The sequence below is a fragment of the Tenebrio molitor genome, chromosome 8 (assembly GCF_963966145.1).
Source record: "Tenebrio molitor chromosome 8, icTenMoli1.1, whole genome shotgun sequence".
Taxonomy (NCBI): Eukaryota; Metazoa; Arthropoda; class Insecta; order Coleoptera; family Tenebrionidae; genus Tenebrio; species Tenebrio molitor.
This window is the reverse complement of record NC_091053.1, coordinates 12,517,787-12,540,244: the sequence shown is the minus strand read 5'-3', so window position 1 is coordinate 12,540,244 and position 22,458 is coordinate 12,517,787. Positions and strand designations below refer to the sequence as shown.

At 37.3% G+C, this 22,458-nt stretch overlaps 4 protein-coding genes across 9 annotated transcripts; 2 read left to right on the top strand and 2 right to left on the bottom strand.

Moving 5' to 3' along the window:
- Positions 1-8,223: 8,223 nt before the first annotated feature.
- On the bottom strand, positions 8,224-12,376 carry LOC138136740 (THAP domain-containing protein 1-like). 2 transcript variants are annotated; one of them, XM_069056028.1, is made up of 3 exons: positions 12,314-12,376; positions 9,704-9,862; positions 8,224-9,652 (listed from the first exon to the last, which is right to left on the bottom strand). In XM_069056028.1, the coding sequence occupies exons 2-3, from the start codon at positions 9,852-9,854 to the stop codon at positions 8,826-8,828; spliced, it is 978 nt and encodes a 325-aa protein (XP_068912129.1). In that variant the 5' UTR covers positions 9,855-9,862; positions 12,314-12,376; the 3' UTR covers positions 8,224-8,825. The 2 variants fall into 2 exon arrangements, with proteins under 2 accessions (XP_068912129.1, XP_068912128.1); XM_069056027.1 differs by lacking the exon at positions 12,314-12,376 and adding an exon at positions 10,812-10,898.
- Positions 9,917-10,874, bottom strand: LOC138136743 (uncharacterized). The gene is made up of 2 exons (XM_069056031.1): positions 10,712-10,874; positions 9,917-10,658 (listed from the first exon to the last, which is right to left on the bottom strand). The coding sequence occupies exons 1-2, from the start codon at positions 10,735-10,737 to the stop codon at positions 9,938-9,940; spliced, it is 747 nt and encodes a 248-aa protein (XP_068912132.1). The 5' UTR covers positions 10,738-10,874; the 3' UTR covers positions 9,917-9,937.
- LOC138136739 (modifier of mdg4-like) lies at positions 11,078-20,063 on the top strand. 5 transcript variants are annotated; one of them, XM_069056022.1, is made up of 4 exons: positions 11,078-11,234; positions 11,310-11,699; positions 11,747-12,137; positions 18,602-19,330. In XM_069056022.1, exons 2-4 carry the CDS (start codon positions 11,325-11,327, stop codon positions 18,886-18,888), a joined length of 1,053 nt encoding a protein of 350 aa, XP_068912123.1. In that variant the 5' UTR covers positions 11,078-11,234; positions 11,310-11,324; the 3' UTR covers positions 18,889-19,330. The 5 variants fall into 5 exon arrangements, with proteins under 5 accessions (XP_068912123.1, XP_068912126.1, XP_068912125.1 ...); XM_069056025.1 differs by lacking the exon at positions 18,602-19,330 and adding an exon at positions 19,358-20,063 and having other exon boundaries at positions 11,079-11,234; XM_069056024.1 differs by lacking the exon at positions 18,602-19,330 and adding an exon at positions 15,229-15,726 and having other exon boundaries at positions 11,079-11,234.
- Positions 20,064-20,117: 54 nt separating this feature from the next.
- LOC138136744 (calcyclin-binding protein) lies at positions 20,118-21,232 on the top strand. The gene is made up of 4 exons (XM_069056033.1): positions 20,118-20,255; positions 20,310-20,511; positions 20,558-20,918; positions 20,969-21,232. Exons 1-4 carry the CDS (start codon positions 20,235-20,237, stop codon positions 21,051-21,053), a joined length of 669 nt encoding a protein of 222 aa, XP_068912134.1. The 5' UTR covers positions 20,118-20,234; the 3' UTR covers positions 21,054-21,232.
- Positions 21,233-22,458: the final 1,226 nt, after the last annotated feature.

The window sequence follows — 22,458 nt, the reverse complement described above, 5'->3', positions numbered from 1 at the left end:
ATACGTTTTAATTGTTATTATTTAAATAAAACAAAATGCAAATTTTATTTTCAGTAAACAATCAACTGCTTGTAAGAAATACTGCTCAAAACCTACAAAATTAACATTTATTTCATCAGAGTACAAGATCGTTCCTAAGAATCTTGCCCGACTTACTCCTCCTTACAACACCTAATTAGGCCCCACATTTTAAACAAAGGCTACATTACATTTCGATTCTAAATCTATAAATAGTTCATTCTCTCGAAACCAGGGTCAAGCACCGATCAGGTGTTCAACATCGCCGTCCTTGCAATGGCTCGCAAGGTACTTTTGGGGAACTCGTGTTCCTCAAAAGTACCTTTACGTGATATGCGTTTTAGGAATATGTTCAATTGGAAATGATGTTATAGACTGTGCTGGCCTTTTTGATCCTTTTTAAAAATACCTAATTATTTTGAAGACCAAGTTGACATTAAATTATTATCAACAGGAATGCCGCTGCAAAACCCCATTCTTAAAAATATTAAATATGACAGGGAATCGGGTGACCCCTCTAGTATTTGGGAAATGTTTTTTACAACGGATGTTAATTGATTAGTGAAAAGAAAAATACTTGAAATTATCCGAATCACAAACGAATTAAAAAGCCGGATTCCGAATCATTCTTCAATTCTCGCAAAGGTACTTTTGGGGAATTTATGTTCTTCAAAAGTACTTTTACATCATATCAATTTTGAGGTTATATAGGTATGTTCTAGTGGAAATGATGTTACAGAGTATGTCGGCCTCTCTGAGTCTTTTTAAAAAGACCTAATTATCTTGAGGGCAAAGTTGACATTAAATTATTATCAACAGGAATCCCGCAGTAACCCCATTTTAAAAAATATTAAATATGAAATGGAATCGAGTGACTCTTCTAGTATTTGGCGAAATATTTTTTACAACCGATTTTACTTCATTAGTGATTATTAAACAGTACTAAAAATACTTGCAATTGTCCAAATCACAAACGAATTAAAAAGCACTGATTCCGAATATACCGATTCAATTCTCGCAAAGGTACTTTTGGGGAATTCGTGCTCTTCAAAAGTATCTTTACGTGATATCAATTTTTTAAGGTTATGTTCTATTGGAAATGATGTTACATAAACATGAATTTATATTATTAAAAAAACAAATCTTGAAGACAAAATTGACCCTAAAATGATATTAGGAACTAAAAATTATAAATAGAAAATGGAGTCGACTAACCTTTCGTTTAAAAAGTCTTTTCAAAGTTTTTGATTCAAATCATTTTTGTAAGTATAGACCACCCGGAGTCTCCTTGACATGCAAAAGTGGATAAAGTGTCCTTCAATAATTGAAATTTATTTTAATTCTTTACTTGCATTTTTTATTTTCTTAAGTTTTCACAAAAATAATTTTTACTTTTACAAAATTTACAAAAGGAGTAGTTTTTCAAATGGTTGAACGCAAAACGGCAAAAAAATATCATTTCCCGTAAGGGAACAGAAACTCCTTGAAAGGATCATTAGATACATAGTCAATGAAGATTATGTACCTAATGAAACTTTCAGGGAGTTTCTGTTTCTCAAAAGTGCCAATTCGTATGTAGGGGGTTACGGCACAGATTAGTAAGCCAGTTATGAGGAAAACAAAATTTTTGATTAGCCATTAATGTTGTGACAGTTTTTAAGATGATCGCATCATTTTAAAAAACTTCTACGAGATTTTGGATTTTGAAAGGAAAAGTGGAGGGTGAAAATTGAAAAAAAGTTACTGTTTGTTCGTCATCTGAAATTAGACAGTTAAGGTTTGTAGTATTTTGCTTTTTTGTACATAAAAAAAGTTTGCGGGTTGAAAGAGGGTGGGGGGGTATTTTCTTGTCACACTCTTAACATTAAAACTAATAATTCTTAGCGTGAACAATCAATGCTAAAAAACAAAAAAATTATGGGAGCAAATTTAAAAAAGGGGGTAGTTTTTCAAAGGTTTGAGGGTAAAAGAACAAAAAAATATCATTGCCCTTGATAATAGAGTTTATGTATCTAATGATACTTTCAAGGAGTTACGGTTTCTCAAAAGTACCAATTCGTGTGTAGGGGGTTGCGGCACAGATTTGTAAATAAGCCAGTTATGAGCAAAACAAAATTTTTGATTAGCCATTAGTGTTGTGACAGTTTTTAAGATGATCACAACACTTTAAAAAACTTTTACGACATTTAGAATTGTAAAAGTAAACGCAGGGGGTGAAAATTAAAAAAAATACCGTTGATCATTATCCGAAATTAGACAGTTAACGTTTGTGGTATTTTGCTTTCACAAACATAAAAAAAGGTTGGAGGGTAACTTCTTATCAAAATTGTTAACATTAGAACTAAAAATTCTTGGATTTACAAATTGTTGATTAAAACGGGATGAAGGATATGATTGATCATGTGGAAGAACTTATTTAAAGGCAGATTTTTATTATGCCAAAATAAGGATTGGAAAAGCTAATTTAGAGTAATAATAATAATTTATAAACATTTTGTCAATTAAAATAAGGGTTGAAAACGAGTTTTATGGCAATGAAATTGCTGTCTATATTTGAAAATAATTTCGTAATGTACTTCACCACCTAGGGGACAATAGTCTAGTTAAACTCATTACAGTGTCGATACAGTGTTAGTTCATGTAGTGGGCAGCACATCCCAATGAGATCTTGATACCTCAAAGGTACCTTTCCGTTGCATGGAATTTCGAGGAGCTCCTCGAAATTCCCAAATTCTCCTCGAAAGTACCATTCCGTGCTAGAAATCTCCTCAAAAGTATCTTTCCCCATACATATAAGTATTCAACTTACCTTTACCTACGTGTTTGTATAAATTGTGTGGATTTAAAAAAGGATTGAAAACGGATGAAATCTAAAATTCGATTTGATGTTTGTGAGTGTCACACGTGGCATTTTTGTCTTATGTCATTATATCATAGTTAACCTATTTGTTCACAAGCCTGAATTAAATTTCGATTTGAATAGTTGTCATTTTTGTCCCAGTTTTTTTTTTGTCCACCAACCGTACTATGGCGGACAATAAATTTAGGCCGGCCTGTCATTGAGTTGACATCAAAATGTGAAGCTGGCATTATGTTCAACTAACCCCATTTTCGATTTTTGTCATCCTTGTCATCGTGACAGCGATAATCAAAATTAAAATTGGGAAAAGAAGCGTGCACCAGAGAGAAGTGCTACTACAAATCAGTTATGCCAGTGCGTCATGATGTGTAAGTTACGAGAAAGGCGAAGGAAGCGCCAAACAGCTTGAAAACCTTCAGTCTGACAAACTGACACATCAGTCATAATGACAATAAATGGTCGCTTGCATTGACTTTTTTGAAATGTCAGAAATTTGCCGGCCTAAATTTATTGTCCGCCATAGTACGATTGGTACGATTATTGTCATTTTTGACAAATCTCTAATCGAGTCCCGCAATCAAGTAAAGTAAACTATAGGCCGTGGCAAACCCAAATAACCACCACCTGTTGAATTATGTTGGTGAAAACAAAATTACACCAAGTGTATAATGGCAATTTTGATATTACTAGGATGCTAGACCAATCAAATCTAAGTGTACAACGTTGCCGGTTGATTTTTTGGGTAGAATGCAGTGTTGGTGGTTATTTGGCTTTGGCAAAGACTATTTATAGTTTTGAATATTTTGCTTAAAATATGGTATCTACAGGTTAATATAAAATATCGGCATTCAAACCAGCAAGTAGGTGTACTATTGCGGGCAAAAAAAGTGGGACATCAACGTCATTGTCTTGACTTTTAATGTGAAATAACCCTTACCTGATTCTAATCCTACTTTGAATTGATTGACGTTGTCATTAAGTATTGTAGGTTGTAGGGAATGATTGTAAGTAAGCACGTAGTGAATATTTATTTAATGCAAAGTTCCAATCAAACTCTACCTTTATCAAAAGAAGAAGGCATTTCGAAAAGGAAAATAGGAGTATAAAATAAATTTTTAAACTGTCAGCTGGAATAGTGTCAAAAAAATGACAATAAAGCTTGAACTACATCGAATTTTTCAAAACTGACAGAAATTTGATGTCCCACTTTTTTTGCCCGCAATAGTACCTTAATGAACATTAACAGATGTTAACGAAAAGATTTCAGAGCAGGACACAGAGTGCAAGCATGATACATTCAAAATGAATAGGAGCAAACCCTCTTAAGTCAAGCCTGAAGGCCGGCGGTCTTGTAATAAAAAAAAGCGCACAACGGCGCAAATATTTCTTCACTGTACCATCGCGCGTCGTTTCCATTCTGTGCCTGTGCCCCCGATCCAGAAATTACCCCGTATTTTTCCTTCAGATATCTGTAGGAGATTGAAGCAAACATTTTAAATATGTAGATCATTTTAAATAGATCAGTTTAAATTAAAAGTGAACTTACGGCAAAAATTTTCCCAACCTTTCGGTAAACTGGCATCCTACCCAAATTTGGACCATTTACTTCCCAAATGTTTTTAAAACACCGGTGAACACTTTGTTTTATCTCTAAAGTGAGGCATTTTCTCTTTATAACCCTGCCTGTGGCCTCCGTGATATCGCTACTTAATCGTATTTTTTTCAATAATTATAATCTGACAGTGTCAAATTTTTTGACAAATTCAAAACGTCCGCTTTGAATGTTCAATATTAGAAAAAATAAAACACTTTCATTGCAATACAAAAAAAGAAAATTCCCTAACAGTAATGTATATTGAAAATGGATGGAGTTTACAAGTATGATCAAAAAGTCTTTGGAACAGAGTAGCCGTGGAATTAACAAGCTATCTAGGAAATTATTTATTTCAATGATTTTTGACATTTATTTGACAACTTTCAAGTTAGCAGGATATAATTCAAAATGTTTCAAAGAGAACATACAATTTTTATTATTAAATCATACTACAGTAGTGGAAATCGTGGTGAAAATGGTGATTGGATTTATTCACCTCGTTTTTGTTTAAACGAGTTCCGTGAGAGATTAGCACTACTTTGAAGTACACATAAAAACTACGGACAGTAGAAGTAAATAATTCTATAGATGGTTTTTACATTTAATGGCTACCGCGATCCAAAGGCTTTTTGATCATACGATACTATCAAGTAATAGTGCAGTGCTTATCAACATAATTACCGGAAAATTTGTTTCACAGTCTAGGACTGGTTTACAAATCTATGAGGGGCATGATGACTAACTCAATAGACCGGGACCAATGGCTTAACGTGACTTCCGAATCACAAGAGATAGAATATAGCCTTTCGGAATCGAACCCGCGACCCTCGCGTCCCTGAGCCGAAACGGACTCCCTTAGGCTATATTCTGCCTTTAATTTATATCATAAGTATTACAACACTTCGATACTTTTCTGTTGTATTATCTACGTTCTACGTTCATGCTTCATCGTTTTCTTTCTCTTCACTCCACCTTCGTATTTAGTTATTTACGTTAGAGTACGGTAGGTCGGTAGGTGTATTTTCCAGCGCGACAACTAGGTTTCAGGCACGAGGCGAAGCCAAGGGCCTGACTAGCTGGAATCTAGATTGAAAGGTAAAGGTGTGTTTGCCAATTGGTGAAGCCGAAAAAGCATTTCAATCAACTTGCAGCCCATCTCTACATTTCCACTTTACACAAAATTTGAACAGCATTTTGAATAAGTATCTCGTACTGTCAAGTTAAATCTTTTAACACGTAAATCAACCGACAAATACACAACATCGAAGTAGCGCAAATTTTCTAATAATTTATTTAAACAAAACAATTCGGTTGCCATGGTGACCATAGCACTCCCGACCATTGAAAATATCCCAATAAAGAAATCATAATGAGTCGTTTTTTGTGCCGGTCAGTATAGTATCGGTCCGAAAAAAATTAAAAAAGCACTTTTCACAATTATTGATGATTACGAAAGGGGTTTAACACCCGTAATTATTACTTTTTTGGATTAATCGAAAATTGATTTCATCAAATTTAGCTTGGTAATTGTGATAATTTCGTAATTGCGGAGAGTCACAATGACAGCGTTATTCGCTTAAAGTGTAAGGCCTAGAAACACTCGCTACCATGAGCACTGCATAGAAACAACGGAGCGAAGCGGACGTTTTTCGATACATTTGTGGATTTCTGCAGTTAATCCTGGAGTAATGCTATGTGATGAAAATCGTCTCAATAGCAACGAATATATTTGGATTCTTGAAAACGTGATGCTACCTTCAGTGACAAGAGTCTATTCAGATGTAGATCTTATTTTTCAGCAGAACAATTGCAGCATTCACACAGCATATGCATTAGCATTATGGTTTCAAGAACAGAATATAATTTTTTAAATACGAGTAAGTTCATCAATTTCGCAATTATTTGTCGGTTGTAGTTTGTATTTGGTTCTATACTTTATTAAATGCAATTGTCTGTTTTCTGATTGATCAGTTTTCCTTGAATTTTACCGTGGTCTGGAACATCGTTCTAGATAGAACCTATGGTTGTAACGTAACTTATTTCAGTCGTGCGATCACCACAATGTGGGGTTAGAAATATACATGTACATATAAAACCTGTTTTACACTACAGGTAATGTTAGTTGCATGAGGACTGACGAAATTCCGCGGCCGTGACTGTACCAATATTCTTTGCCCGCGATTGTACAGTCGATGGACAAATAAAACTGGGACCAAAATGACAATCACATAAGTCAAAATTTACAAATTTGGATCGTTTAATTACGGCTTTGTCACAAATAGGTGACATATTATAGAGACACTGACAAATATATTGACAATTCAGTGGTGGTCTGATTTACATAGATTAAATTTTAAGTGTCCCAGTTTTATTTGTCCACCGACCGTACAGCCGCGAGCAATAAATTTTGATCGTCAAGGTCATTCTTTGACGCAATTGGAGAAAATCAGCAACCGCAAGATGGCGCTGCAAATTGAACGAAATAGGGAAAACAAAGAACAGCTGATTTCATTTGTCTTTGGATTTAATTTGCCGGTAACAATTTTTTACATTTTACATTATAATAAATGGTTTAAAACAAATTGCAAGTTATAAGAACCACCAAGATTATCAGTTTGCGTTGATTTGTCTACCAAGACCTTTGTCATTGGCTTTTCAACATTTATGTTTGTCTGTTGTGCTGTTTCTTCATTAACATCAACAGTTGGAGAAAATTTGTCAGCATCAGCAGCGTTACCCAGATCATTTCCTGCTTCTTTTACACCAAAATTTAACCTTCACGAACTACAAAAAAACAACACTAGTTCGGTCAATAAAATTTGTTATTATAGTACCTAAGATGCGTTACCTATTAGTAGTTTGTCCACATTTTACGGTTTTATTGTGAGTATCCACTGGTAAATTGTGAGAGGGAATGGCTGTAAGTTTCAATTGTCTCACTTGACACCTTTTGCTGTTGTGTAAAAAGCTATAATCATCAAAGCTTCCCAAACTTGCCCAAAGGTATAAAATCGGTTGGTAGAAAATGCTTTGTAACCCCCAATAAAAATATCTCCGAATTTACCCTGAGTCCCTGAGTCTGCTTGCAAAAAATCGCAACATCTTGACCTGCTGCAAGGGGTTTTAAACAGTTTATTATTAGGGATTGATACCCAACTCTTAGGGGCCAATAAAGCAATTGACTCTATTCTCACTTATTTCTAGAAGCTCTTTAATAGGTTTTCCGATTTTTAAAACTTCCTGCTTGGTATTTTTTAGAGTTTTTCATTGGGAAATAACATCATGGAAAGAGTGCAGAGAAATGTCTTTGCTCACTAAATATCACACTGTATCACACTGCGGCACGGAACAATAACACTTTGAGGTACTCGTTATCACTTCATGCACAATTTATTATGAAAAATAAACGAATTTGGCTATTTTTTGGCGATTGAAATGTATTACGGCCAATACGTAAACATTTGTTTTCCCTATTTCGTTAGTTCAAAAATTACCACCAGAGGTCAGCCACTTCGCTGATTTTCTCCAATTGAAAATGCTCCATTGTAAAACAGTCGTAAATATCATAACCTTTCATCATGTTGTATGACATTAATTGTCATTTTTTGCTAATTATTTTGACATGGGCATAATCAGGTATGGAAAATTTTTAAATTTGTGACAATCTAACCAAATTTGAAATGACATTGACGACCAAAATTTATTGCTCGCGACAGTACTTACATCTAGAATTTTTCTTTAAAGGAAAATACAAAGTCAAGTTTTTTATTTCTTCCATACACTTTTAAATTGTACTAGGAAACAAATTTCTCTTCATCACATTTTACATACCAAATTTCAGTTTTTCTAAAGCACTGCGTGCTTGACAAAACTAAATTGTCATTTCAGTCGTGCCAACCTGTGTCGCCGTCAGTTACAGATGAGATTGTAGGGATATTTGGTGTTTAACCAACACGAGTCAACAGGTGGTAGAATAGATCTGTGATGTCCGTACAGGTGCCGTACAGGCTGTAGCAGTACCGGCAATATTTGACAGTTTTCCAACATTAATTAATTTTTAATGTATGGTTTTAGAATCCATATATTGACCTCGATCCTCGCATTGAAGAAAGTTTAGTCAAGTCGTATATTCGTAAAGGTTTCGGTCATCTTCCTCAACAAGTGGGACCTGCGACCTGCTGTTGAAGAAGATGTCCAACTCGGAGACCAAATCGTCATCCAATACGTCCAGAAGATTTGTTTTCACCGGAATCTGAACAGCTTTGTTCCGTTTATCTTTGCCCAAAGCAATTTTGTTAATAACGATTTCTTTATTTACTTGAACTTTATTATGTCCCAAAACTCGAATACACTTCACTCACTCTCTTCGTCTTCATTCTTCTTGGGTGCTTCCAGTGCCACACTCTTCTTCACATTCTTCAAAGTCATCCACCTCTTAATACTCGAAACGGCCGGTAGAGGGATATTTAGCTTCTTCGTCAGATACATGTAGCACCGCTTGTTGCTCAAATGTCTGATCGTGTACCCCACAGCCATATCGTCGTTGCTCCAGTAGATCTTCTTCTTCCCCGACAAGATTTTAATCTGAGACTCGGAAAACACCTTCGACAGCAACATTTTCTGTTCGTGCAAAGACAGAAACGAGCGCTTCGACCTCAAATACTCCAGGTGGAGGTTCGACAGCTCCACGTCCTTCTTCTTGTACGTCTCCATCTGCTTCGCCAGCGCTTCTTTCAGCCGCTTCAGATTGCTCTCCAGCTTCACCACTTTCTCCCTGATCGCCTTGTTGCAGTTTTCCAGCGTCGACAACTCTTCTTTTGTCTGGATATGTTTGTACCTTGCGGAGTTCTGCTCAGATTCTCTGGTCGCCTCGCTTTCGTCGTTTCCGCTCGACAAGTGGTGCACTTGCAACTCGATGTACTCTTTGTTGTTGTCCCCTCCTTCTTGCATCTCTACGTGTTGCACCGCCACGTTGTTCTCAGTGGGGACCGCGAACACGATCATCTCTCGTAGTTCTTCTTGCGGGTCGGTCTGCTTGATCACGATGGGGGTGGTAGACGGCAGGAAAAGCGTGGGGACGGCGTCGTACTTCAGCACTTTGGTGTAACAGGTGATGTAGTCGATCACTTTGATTTCTGTAGTGTAACTGGTGTCGTCAAAATGTTCCGAACAGATGCGAGCTAAAACGACATTTTCCTAGTGACTGTAGACTGTGACCGTTTATTTTTTACCTATGTTGGGATCCATTTGGTCGGGGGGCCACCCGCAAGCGTCTATCCACTGCTGGGCGATCATCGGGTGTTTGGGGAACACATAATAGTGTACGGAAGGGTCGGCCGTAGCTAGGTTGCTATTGGAGCACCCCCAAACCATGCAAGACATTTGTATTTCTGCAAAGTGGAAAAAATTGTTCACTACAACATGGGAAAAATGAAAAAAGTACAAATTGAAAAAGATTTTTATTTTTAAGGTTTATTGGAAGCCACCCATCTCTGCACCGCCGCCAGAGCCGGGAGCGGCACATTCAGAGTATCTTTCAGGTAAAGATAACACTCCCTGTTCCCTATGTGCCTCAAGGTGAACGCCATCGCCATGTCGTCGTAGCTCCAGACAACTTTCTTCTTCCCCAACAACATATTAATCTGCGCCGGAGAAAAAACCTTACTGATGAGATTAACCGTGACGGCCCCATTTTTCCTCCTCGCCGGAAACTTCGCAATCATATTCTTCAACCTAAAAACCTCGTTGTCCACATTCTCGATTTTTTTCTTGTACAGTTCTATTTTGTCTTTTAGAGGTTTTTGTTCTTTTATCAGTTTGTCAAAGCGCTGCGTGAGGCGCTCGTTCGTATCGACTGCATCTTTAATTAAGTCGAATTTTGGGCGCTTCGACAGCAGCTTCACTTCAGGCATGCCGACCATCCAGCCCAGGTTGTCTTTGGGGATGGCTTCGGGTTTTAGCAGCGTTTTGGACCCGTCCGTGTAGTCCGCTGGCTTAAAATGGTCCGAACAGACTTTGGCGGTGGTCGTTGGGTGACCGGCCGAGACTCCGCACTTTTCTTTCCACACCGTCGCGGTGCTCTCGTCCGGAGGGAAAGAAAAGAAGAGACAGTCGTCTTTGGAGGGGGGCAAGTCTTTGTGGAAGTGGTTGGGGCAAGAGATGACGGTGCACTTTATGAGGTGTGATCTAGACAATCAAAATTAATACTTCGCTCTAGGGATGGTGTCGGGGGGGCTTACAATTCGGGGGTGTCGTTTTGGGCCATTGCGACACTATCACAAGTTTTGGATTTGTTTGCGGTGGCGATTTTACGCGATTGAATAGAAGGGAATTACTTACTTTAATGAAAAGGCGTCAAAAGGATAATTTTCAAAACAAACTTTTAGGTTAGCGTTTTAAAATACTAATGTCAAATGTCATTTCAGCTACGTCGAAGTTACGTCGATTTCATCGAATGAAAAATTGATTGAATTAATTTGTTTTTAGAAAGAATTGCGGTGTGTTAATAGGGCAAGGGAAAATGTCTACATGTTTGTAATCACGGGAATTGAATTTGTTGGGATATTATTTGATTTGATTGTCTCGAACTTTCGATGTAAGAAATTGACATCTAAGAAAATGACGTCACGTTTGTCTTGTCCTCCATTTTCATGCTTGTATGATGCTAGAAAAAAGTCCGGGTAGATTCCGGTTAAAATTAATAATTCGAGTGGTGTGAGCATCTCCCAAAGAAGAGTACTTAGCAAGCATCGTACTTATGAGGTAATACAGGTAGAGCAGTTGTTGGAAGTTGTGGTGTAAAGCTGGCCCAAAATTTTTTTGTTTGGTTTTTTTTAGTAATCGCCGGTAGAGATGGAAGGTGAACAGTTTTCTTTGTGTTGGAACAACTTCCATAGTAACTTAAGTTCGGGTTTCAACTCGCTCCTGAAGGACGAGGACTTGGTAGATGTAACTCTGGCTGCGGGTGGGAGATTCATGAAAGCCCACAAGACAGTGTTGTCAGTGTGCAGCCCCTTTTTCAAGGAGTTGTTCCGGGCCAACCCTAGCAAGCACCCGATCGTCATCCTCCCTGACGTTAATTACAACGCCCTCTGCAACCTGCTGCAGTTCATGTATCAAGGTGAGGTGAGCGTGAGCCAGGAGGAGATCCCCACGTTCATGCGTGTTGCCGAGATGCTGAAAGTCAAGGGGCTGACGGACAACAGCTCTTCACCTTCCTCGTCATCCGTAAGTGTGTCTTTTTCCTCGTACGCATAACCAGGATGTTTGTCTAGGAATCGAACGGATTCAGCGGGTCCAGCCGCAGCCCCTACAACCTCTCCGACCAAAGACAGATGATGAAGCGACCGCGACCAGTGAAAAAAGTGATAAAACCGATGCAACCGCTCAGACCGATAGACAGTCCAAAACCGCCAAAGTCGCCTCACCCGCCGCCACCCAAAAAGCCCCACGTGGAGGAGTCCGTGGGACCGGAGGAGCAGGAGTTCCCCGAAGCTCTGATCAAGCCCAAAGAAGAGCCGCTCGACGATTCCGAGAGCAACACGTCGCAGAAGTTCGACGATAATAATATCGACTTGTCGACGATGTTGGACGCCAAGCTGGGCGAGTCTTCCAAGTGGCAGAGTTCGCCGGATCTTGTCAAACCCCAGGACTCGTCCACGCCAGGTATGTGCACGGGTGTGTGGTCACGTGGTTGGTAGAGTAGGACAGTTAATGTTGTGAAAAATATTCTTAAATGTGATTTTTCAATTGGCAGCGTTGAAGAAATCGTGAGTCAGTGTTGAGTTCCGATCACACAAATATTCACGGGTTTGCGGTTTTTCTCACCGAATTTTGCTTACCTCACAAGCTCGATATATTTTTGCGTAAAAGTGTTTGAATTCTTTCAAATGAACCACAAATATTGATTGACATTTGACAATTCTACGACGAATTAAAACAACTGACTTGAAAAATTGGGAACGCACCCCGATTACGTAGCTTATTTCGTTTTGTTTTGAATAATTGTTTTTGTTGTTTGTCATCTGTCATTATTTTAACTTTAATCGACTCTGTGACAGCTGGAAAATGAAGAATATATACGGGGTGGATGACGTAAAAATTTGTTTTTATGGATGTGTAATGCGATAAATCGATCGTAGAAAGCAGTTCAGTTCGGTAAACATGAAAATTTTTAAAAATATATACAGGGTGTTGGCGAAAAAATTGTTCCAACGAATGCTCAAAGATTGTAATAAAAAATATGTATAGGACGAATGACGTAAAATAACTTTAATCGGGTGCTCAAAGATCATTGACGCCAAATTTGTCGTCCAATACGAGAAATCGATCGCGAAAAAATTTTTTATTGGAAAAAAATATAGAGGGTGGGCGAAGTAAAAATAATCTTTTTAACAACCAATACATACTATTCTCGGCCTATTTAGTTTAGACCTCTTTCTTTTACCCAATAGATTTGGTCTCTAGTGTATTTGGGGCGTTGTTCTCGTCGACAAAATCAATATCCTCAACCTTTGGGTTATCAGTGACCGTTGATGTACAGTTAGATGGACAAAGAGGACAGTACGATAAAAGGACTCGACTTCTCTCGAATGCATCCTGAATACGTCTCCCGTTCCTTGACCCTTCGGAAGTAAAGGATTTTGACACATTTCCTTTTTTGTGACTTCTTTGTCAGCTCAAATCCTTTCATATGAGCCACAAATGTTGATTGACATTTGACAAATCTACGACGCTCTACGATTTAAAACTATAGAGAACGTTAAGAGTTGAACTTTTAGATTTGGAACGCACCCAAATTATGTAGGGCACAGTTTTGTTTTGAATATTTTTTTAAATCCAAATTGAGATTTATATTTTTTGATTTTCAACCGACTTCCTACCAGATGGAAAATAATATTCTTTATTTTATATATGGGATGGATGACGTAAAAATGTGTTTTAACGGATGTCGAAAGCAACAAATCCATCGTAGAAAATAATTTAGGGCGGTAATATGTAGATCAAAAACAAAGTATATACGGCGTGTTGGCATAAAGATTATTTAAACGGATGCCCAAAGATTGCGAACGATATTTGTGGGGTTTTTAATTGGCTGTGGACTATACAGGGTCGAGCATCGTATACGGCACGCGAAAAATCGCGACTTCTGATTAAATAAAATTTTATATACCTAACTAAAGTCGATTCAAAAATCAAAAAACCACCAACGGCGCATTTTCCTCGATAATTACTGTCGGCAACGCTGTTTAGTGTAAAATTTGGTGAGAATTGTAATTTTGAGGTTGTGTTTATTAAGTGTCTTGTTTCTCTGGGCATGTTTAAGTAAAAATAATAAGAATCAATAAATAAATGAAACGTGCTGCTAATAAAACAATATGAACGGAATTCAAATCAATTGAATTTTATTTTGAATCAAATAAATGTCATAATTTATAGTTACCAACATAGTATGAAAAAATATCTACCTAGCGTTTTTTAAATTTTACCAACCTAAAGCAACAGGTGGTGGTTTTTTGATTTTTAAATGGACTTTAATTATTGATAATGATAAGGTATATTTGAGAATTTTTAAAATTTTTGTTTGTTAATAAATAAGGTCGTAACAGTTTTATTAGTTTTCTGATATTAACTGTTAATTTATCTATAAAGTTTTTACACTAAATAAATCTGTATCTGCTAGCGCAATTACAAATTTTGACTTGGTTAGCTAAATAATTCGCTTTTTTATTTAAACGCAAACCAGACGCGTGATTTATGGCCCAAATCGTATAATTTGCCAACAAATGGACCATTTACTAGTAGCCGGCCGTTTTGAGCCTCTTTGCCATAAAAATGACAGTTCCCATTGTCACCTAAATCTACGACAGCACAAGTAGCAGGTCATAAATAAAAATGATTTTGAACGTTGGAATGTAAAACTGCGTTTAATTCAAAATCTAATTGGTGTTTTTTTCCGCTGATTTAGTAAATAATTATAGGAAGTGAATCTGGGTAGGTCAGTATAAAAATCAGAATTTGACTTTTTGGTTGAACTTTAGTTTTTATATTTTTTTGGCTTTGTAAGTGAAAAAATTATCAAAAAATTATGAAATGTACCTTACCAACAGTCAGGTAAGTGAAACATTTCGACAACCGATTTCTCGCGTGCGCGTATACGATGCCCGACCCTATATAAAAATATGTACAGGGTGGATGACGTAACTATTGTTTTAACAGGTTCTCGAAGTCCACCGACACCGAATCTGTCGCCTCATAAAAGATATTGATCGTAAACAAATTTTTTCTTTCTAAAAAATACACCGGGTGGGCGACGTAATTTTTTTTACTACGGTGAATTTTTTTTTTAATTTGTGCACTCCGCCATATTTTGTTCAGACTTTTTTTTACTGAGCGAAGTTGGTCCGTGGTGTATTTGATTTTTATCCTGAACCTTTGGGTTATCAATGACCGTTAGCGTGGAGTGCGAGGGAACCACATGCCGGGAAACGTTCACCGGCTGCTCCGATCAGATTCTCTATTTATTCATCTCACTACTTCGTAATACCAAAGTGTCAATCTAGAAAACTCTCATGTCTTCATCTTTGCGTTGTTGTGCAACTAGCGAGCGTCTAGTGACGTGTGTCTTGCATGTATCGGGAGTAGTGCGGCTGGCCGTGCTTCTAAATTAACGTGCACCGAGTCTAACGAAAAGTTCGTTAGTCTGTCGAGATTCGATTCAACAAGTTGACAATGCTCTTGATTTGCTATTTGACAGTGCCCCGCAACACGCCGATAACAGGGGAAATCAGAAAAATAATAATTCAGCGGTACAAAAGTGGAGAAAGACAGATAGATATCTCAAGAAGTTTGCACATCTGTAACTCGGTTGTCTGTCGAATTGTAAAGAAGTACCTTTTGACCGGGGAGATCTCGTCCAAGCGGTGTCCAAGAAGATTTCCGAAAGGAGCGAAACATCGAAGCGGCGCCACTAAATTGCAAAAATTCAGAGGGGTCGGAGGGCGTTCGAGGATACCGGAAGATCGGTAGAGGGTGGATCGTTTGTCTAGGCTAAACAAAAAAGACCCTCCGAAATAATATTCGACTCAGCGTTGAGGTCCTAACTAAGTCTAGATAAGAATAAATGTATTTGTTTGCAAATTACAGTATTGTATGTTTCTTGAAGTTTACAAAATTTATGATTAGGAACTATCGGAATCAGCGCAAGTAAACTTTACGATAATTTAGGCAAAATAAAGAAAATCCACGCTGAAAAGATTTATTTACTGATTTTTACCTTATTTGTCTGATTTTGTTGTGAAAATCGTTTCGATTGATAATAGTAAATGAGTGATAAGTAATGAAATGATTGTGGGAACCTATCCGTTGTACTGTACGCGTTAGAATTTTCGATGACGTTCAGATCGGGCGATTTTGCCAAAACACCACAAACCATATTTGTAAAAAAAAAAGAAACTAGTTTGTTTTATAAACTGGTGAAACTTATTTTTTGTTTTGTTTAATACGAGTAAATAGAAAATATCTTTTCATATAACAAATTTGATCTATCTTGATTAAGAAATACGTAGCGCGTGTTTCTAAATAAAAATCTGATCAAGAGTGCTTCGTGTTATTAGAGTTGGCGCTGGAAGAAAATGGCGAATTAAGATTCGAGGAATTTAGAGAAAAGTTACAATAGTAATGTTTATTTTATTAAACAATGTTACAACAGATACTGAAAGTATTCACCATTTTGTTGTAAGCGTTTAAGTCCACTGATAACATTTTGTAATATTAATTTATACACAAATAAGTGTATCGATTCAAAAAGACCTACGGCTTCAGTTCCAGCGCCAACTTTAATAACAAATTTAATGGATCGCTTGATATATCGTAGCTTTCGGCTCAAATTGTCACTCCTGTCAAGTTTGACCTCCAATTTGTGTTTTTTTTTTTAATTTTGGGCCCTATTTTAATTAAATTGTTTTTTTTAACTACATAGTTGATATCACGTGAAAAAGTTGTTTATCCACCTGGACAAAAGGTATTTATGAAAGTCAGTGGCTTGTCACTCAGTAACGTACTCGTATTATGCCGGACATACGTCCGTCAAAATTTTCAAAGTACCTATCTACTCTTGATCCGAGTTTTATTTAAACGCCCCATATTACTACATACTAAAACAGAATAGTATCCGTCAATAATAAACTCTTGCGGTTAGTTATTTTAGTTAACTTGGCGATAATTCACTTGTTCCCAGTTAAAAGTTATTTCATGATGAAACCGTGAAATGTGGTGTTAAATTCCCAGAAAAATTCTTTTACAGTTTTTCTCATACCACTTTTTTGTAATACTGGCAAGTTTGATGTTTTTTTTTTGCTTAACAGTGTTTGGTGGTGACAGCTCGAATTTTTTTCAAATTACATAGTCCCAAAATGTTGATTGACATCTGACAAATCTGTGATGTTCTACGAATTAAAACCGTAGAATATGTTACGGATTGAACTTCTAGATTTGAAACACACCCCAATTGCTTAGCGTACTCTATTTTGTTTTTAATAATCATTCTTGTCATCTGCCATATTTTCATGCAGTAATAGTTTAGCAGGTTGTGGGTCCGTTGTGGGCTGAAATATAACAAAATAATATACCGGGTGACTTTTAATGATTGAGACAAATTTAGCGGGTTGGTACTCCCGAATAATTGGTATGCCTACTCATTTGTCCAAGAGTTGTCTGTTGCTTCTCTTTCTAGGTTTAAGATTGTAGAAATAAATTATGACAATTTAATTTATTTTACTTTTGAACTGTCGTAGTTGAGTTTAAGAGCCAAGTGTACCAACATAAAATCGTAAATGTCTTGCCAACCGAACAAAAATAATTTCAATCATTAAAAGTCACCCGGTAATTAAATCATTTGTAAAACAACGTAATTATTTAAGGACAAGTATTAACAAAATGGAGATGCATCTCACAATGGGACGACTCTCGTTTCTGTTGATTTTCCCCGTTCAAATTATTCAAGCAGAGCAAAAATTCGAAAATACCGAGTGATCAAAAAGAAAACAAATCAAAGTGCTACCTCATCTTTTGTTTCATCGAAAAATTCGTTTTGGATTGGTTTATACGCATATGTATACTTGCTATGCACAGTCGTTTTATTGGTTGCCTACCTCTCGAAAAATCGAAAAGATGTTTTCTAGGTTAACAACAAAACGCGGTTGCTCTAAAATCAGAGATATTTAAAATTGACGTTTCTTTGACATTTCCGCGAAAGATCTGCGTACCAATGCCGTCGCGTTTGGCAATAAAACTGGTAAATTACCCATTCTTACCAATGAAAATATTGTTCTTGTTTATTTTATAACATTTCTCCATTATTAGATAATAGTAATAAAATGCACAATTATAATTCCAGCGTGTAAAATTCATGAGGTATGATTTATTATAAAGGAGCGTGTGAGGCCACAAATTGAACGCTTATTTGCATAGGATTCCGCTACGACGTGACCGATCACTGCCAACGCCTGCTCTGATTTGTTTTCTTTTTGATCACTGTGTATAAGTCAGCACAAAAAAACCTTTTGCAAGGTACAAAGAAATGTTAAAAAACAAAATAATTGTTTATGTCACAATAGCCACACCGTTCCATCCATAATGTTTTTTCTCTATCTCCATGTTTATTTTGTAAACCTCACAAAACGACAGCACCGGCGATTCTCCTGTCACCTGTCCCCGACAGTGTTGCCAACCCGATTTGATGTATCACAGCCAAATTTGATTTTTTATTGTTTCACTCCCACTGTCGCTGTCGTGTCTATCTGGGCGATTTAATTTGTGGTGTGGTTTTTTGGGAACCTCAATAAAATAATACACCTTCAACTCTTAAATACCTCCACAATTTTTTTTTTTTTTTTTAGTTATATGGCATTCCGCAACCTCGTCCACACTATTTTCGCCGATTCGAATTTTGTTCGTCCACAGTAGTTTCTGTCGTCGATTATTTTATTGAAGTTTCTGTACGGAATTCATTGAGTAGTGTAGCGATGATAGTAATGTTTGTTGCATGCAGCCACACTTGCAATGCCATATAATTGTGTAGATGTTGTCTGTCCGGTATTTAACTGTCAAGTGTATTATTTTATCTGCAGGAACCCTGCAGTGCATTCTGGGAAGGCGCGGTAATCCACGTTTGATCGTTGATGGTTACGTCTTCTATAAGAAGAGCGTGTACAAAGGGAAGGCCTTTTGGTACTGTAAAAATAGTAGGACACCTGAAAAATGTCAGGCTGTTTGTTGGACTATGAACGGGAATATCGTTAAGTGGCCGTATATGCACACCCACCCGGTCATTCCGGACGTCTTTAATCCGGACGAAGACACCGAAGTTCCTATACAAAACCTGCAAGAGGTGCTGTGGCAGACGTCGTACAATTAGACTCGCAGCGTCCTTCTTTACCGGCATTCAGGACACTCCACCGCCTTCTAAGTTCAATCGACTGATTTTTATTTATAAATTTTACTTTTAATTATTTGGCTGTCGACAAACACCTGATTTGTGATATTATTTGACTTAATTTAAGTTTTACTTAATTTTTTACGCTTTGATCGAATCGAAAGGGTACAACATGACAGGTGTGTCAGTGTCTAATTGTGTACGTGGACATGTTTAATTCTAGGACAGTTCGTCAGTACATTTTACACAGAGTAGAGTAGGGTTCAGTTTGTGACGACCCACCACCACTACCACCACCACCGGTGAATCCCCTAGTTTAGAGCCGATCATTTTTTTAATCTGAATTTGTGAGACTGTATATTTAAACTCATTTATATCGAATTTAAGTGTAAGTTCTTTTTTAAATAAAGCGATTTCTAATCGGGGTGATTTTTTACTTGTTGCACCACAGGTGGAGGTCTGATGCTGTTAAAGAGCGGCAGGGGTCAGTTGGTCCTGATCCACGACGGCCATATTTACATACATTGTGATACAAAGAACAATCGACACATCTGGGTCTGTGTCAAGAAGAAGACTCTCAACTGTGAGGGATGTCTGACGACGCTCAATGGACCGATTTTGCTCTCCTACAGCGGTCACAACCACCCCCAGTTGCAAGACGTAATACAAAGACTGCAAGTACCTAGTTGTAGCGTCTCGCCGGAGCTGTTATAACAAAAGAATAGCGAACACACCAAATATGCCATAACGATACTTAATTATTTCTAAGTTTTATTGTTTGACCGCTGCTGCTTACGTTACTGTTCAGTTGTTTCATATTTTATTTTGTTTTGTTTTTAAATTTTGTTTCTTGTAAGCTCCAGCGGTTCGAACTCTTGTTGTGAGGTAATTTATTATTGTTGAGAGAGTTTATTCAGTTCACAAAACCAAATATTTATTTATTTTACGTTTAGTTATTTTATTTTCCTACGATATTACTTAAGTTTTATTTTGCGACGTACCCAGAAGCAATTTGTTTTATCCGCACATTTTACTGTTGGACATTTGAAGCAATCTATTTTCTGTTGACGAATTTCGACATATTTATTTATTTATTTTCGTTTCGGACGCGAAATTACTTTTGTATCGATTTTCCAAAATAAATGACGGAAACATGATTAGTCTTTCACTTACCCGAATCGACAGAGTACGGTCCTGTCCGAATATTGTTTTTTGTGTTTTCAAGTTGGCACGACAGAACTTTCTAGAATGACAGTTCTGGTTTTTCCGACGTTCTAACCTCAAAGGTGATTGTTGAATTGTTGTGTCTCTTTGTAGTTTGTAATAAAATGGCAGAGAAAATCGAAGAGGTACTGCGTAAACGCCCAACGCAACGCCGAATCAATCTAATTTTGTGGTTTCAGTTGAAAAGAGACGTAGCTGAGCTTCAGAGTTTGGAGGCTCAAGCAACACGACATAGAGTGAAAGATGTTTTGTCGCTAGAAGCGAGAAAACTGTCTTCGGAAATCATCAAGTTGCAGGAACAACTGAACACCGCATCGAAAACTCCAACACCAACTACTGCCGCCCCCGTCAAGAGGTATCAAGTGAAACTGAACAACTATGGTAAGAGCGTCGTTTGGCTAAGCTTGAATTGACGAGTTTTTCGCAGCTTGGGATCAAACATCGAAGTACGTCAAGTTTTACGTGACCCTCCAGAAGGTCCAGACAATTCCGGCAGAAAACATCGTGTGCCGCTTCACCAATAAGTCTCTAGAACTGTCGGTGACAGATCTCGACAACAAAGACTACATTTTCACAATCAACAATCTCCTGGATGGCATAAGTCCAGAACAGAGCAACTGGAAAGTGAAAACGGACATGGTGATAATAAACGCGGCGAAGGTGAAGGGTGAGAATTGGTCGCACGTGACCGAACTGGAGAAGAAAGTGAGCGACTCGCAGTCCCAGAAATTCAAAGCTGATGACAATATGGACCCCAATGATGGGTTAATGTCGATAATGAAGAACATGTAAGTTTGGAGCGAGAGTCGGGCGCGGTTGTGACTGTTGTTTATTGCAGGTATGAGAAGGGAGATGATGAGATGAAGAGGACGATCGCCAAAGCCTGGACTGAGAGTCAGATGAAATCTTCCACACCCTCTTAAGTATAATTTTTGTTTGCTACTTTTTTTATTTGCGATTATACCGGGAAGTGCAGCGTCACCCCACAAGCGTCAGTCTATGATATACAGTTTTAAATTACGTTGCAGTACATCATGCTATGGAAGTGGAATGGGTTTATCTCCCATTTCCTTCAGTAAAAATATATCATTCAAACGTGTAACTTGTTTCAATTGAAATTCACCTTATTTACCTCATCTTTGAATTAATCTCATTTTTCAGTACATAGGGGCGTATTATGTAATTTTTAAAGGGGCGTTAAAATTTTAGAGTCCTTTAAAATTTAAAATTTCAAGCCCTGATTGGTCATTGCTATGACAACTTAATTTAACGGGCTTTAAAATTTAGCGGAGCAACAGAATAGGCCCCATTGTCCATTAAAATTAAAAGATTTAAATTTAGCCTCCAAGCTGTCATCTGCTTTATGTCTAAAGTGACATTTGGTCATCGCTAACTTACAAAATTAAATAAGAGTGATGTCTTACAAATACAGGGCGGCGGATTTATTTGTTTGGAAATATGTATGAAATTTACAATATATTTTTTTTTTGTTCGACACTCAGAATTTGAGAATTTTCACCTGTGTAAACGGATTTTTATATAAAGGTCACAACTTGTCAAAATGAAAGGTCAAGATAATTTTAAAGATTTTAAGCGATTTGGAGCCTTTAAGGGGATCGTCGAATAAATAACGTTGTATTCAACTCGTTCTTGTGTAAATTGGGCTTTTTTTGGTACTCGTGGGCCTTTTAAACACTCGCTTTTTAAACTGGCCCACTCATGCCAAAAAAAGCCCAATTTACACACGAACTCGTTAAATAAACTACTACTATGGGTTAAGTTCCATATCGCACTCATTTTAAAAGTGTAATAACTAGGGTTAGGCGGAAAATAGTTGGCGGTCCCCATCAGTTCGCTACAGCGTCGCACCGCCATCTTTTTGCTGCGAGCGTGAACCGTGGATCATTTTATAATACGAGCGCGCTGCACTGGATCGTGATGGTGGGAGGTATTCTTGACGCGCTCACTATTTTTCGCCTAAGTCTAGTAATTACCATGGATCTACCAATAGCAGATTCTAAATCATATCTAAATCTAATCTAAATCTAAACTGGCCAGATAAATTTACTTGAAAGTGAATAAACCGGGCCTAAATATAATTAAAAAAAATGTACGTACGTTTTTGCAACTAGGGTACTACCTGTCAAATACGAATCACTTACCTTGTATATTCTTTATTCTTGGTTGACCGACGCCATCTATTGCTCCACGATGGATCGCCGATCAGAAACCTGTTATACCTCCTGTCACATTTTTAATTGTATTGATTTTTTTACTATTTCATTAATGAAATTCAGTCTCCGAAATAAAACGAGGTGTTTTTTCGTG

Bases quoted from the DNA above. Each gene is read 5' to 3' on its own strand.
- LOC138136740 (XM_069056028.1), bottom strand. From the start codon at position 9,854: ATGTCTTGCATGGTTTGGGGGTGCTCCAATAGCAACCTAGCTACGGCC. The intron at 9,653-9,703 runs GTAAAAAATAAA...ATGTCGTTTTAG, and splicing joins CCAAATGGATCCCAACATAG to CTCGCATCTGTTCGGAACAT.
- LOC138136739 (XM_069056022.1), top strand. From the start codon at position 11,325: ATGGAAGGTGAACAGTTTTCTTTGTGTTGGAACAACTTCCATAGTAAC. The intron at 11,700-11,746 runs GTAAGTGTGTCT...ATGTTTGTCTAG, and splicing joins CTTCACCTTCCTCGTCATCC to GAATCGAACGGATTCAGCGG. The intron at 12,138-18,601 runs GTATGTGCACGG...TTTTATCTGCAG, and splicing joins CCAGGACTCGTCCACGCCAG to GAACCCTGCAGTGCATTCTG.
- LOC138136743 (XM_069056031.1), bottom strand. From the start codon at position 10,737: ATGGCCCAAAACGACACCCCCGAATT. The intron at 10,659-10,711 runs GTAAGCCCCCCC...TTGATTGTCTAG, and splicing joins CAAAACGACACCCCCGAATT to ATCACACCTCATAAAGTGCA.
- LOC138136744 (XM_069056033.1), top strand. From the start codon at position 20,235: ATGGCAGAGAAAATCGAAGAG. The intron at 20,512-20,557 runs GTAAGAGCGTCG...AGTTTTTCGCAG, and splicing joins AGTGAAACTGAACAACTATG to CTTGGGATCAAACATCGAAG. The intron at 20,919-20,968 runs GTAAGTTTGGAG...TGTTTATTGCAG, and splicing joins ATGTCGATAATGAAGAACAT to GTATGAGAAGGGAGATGATG.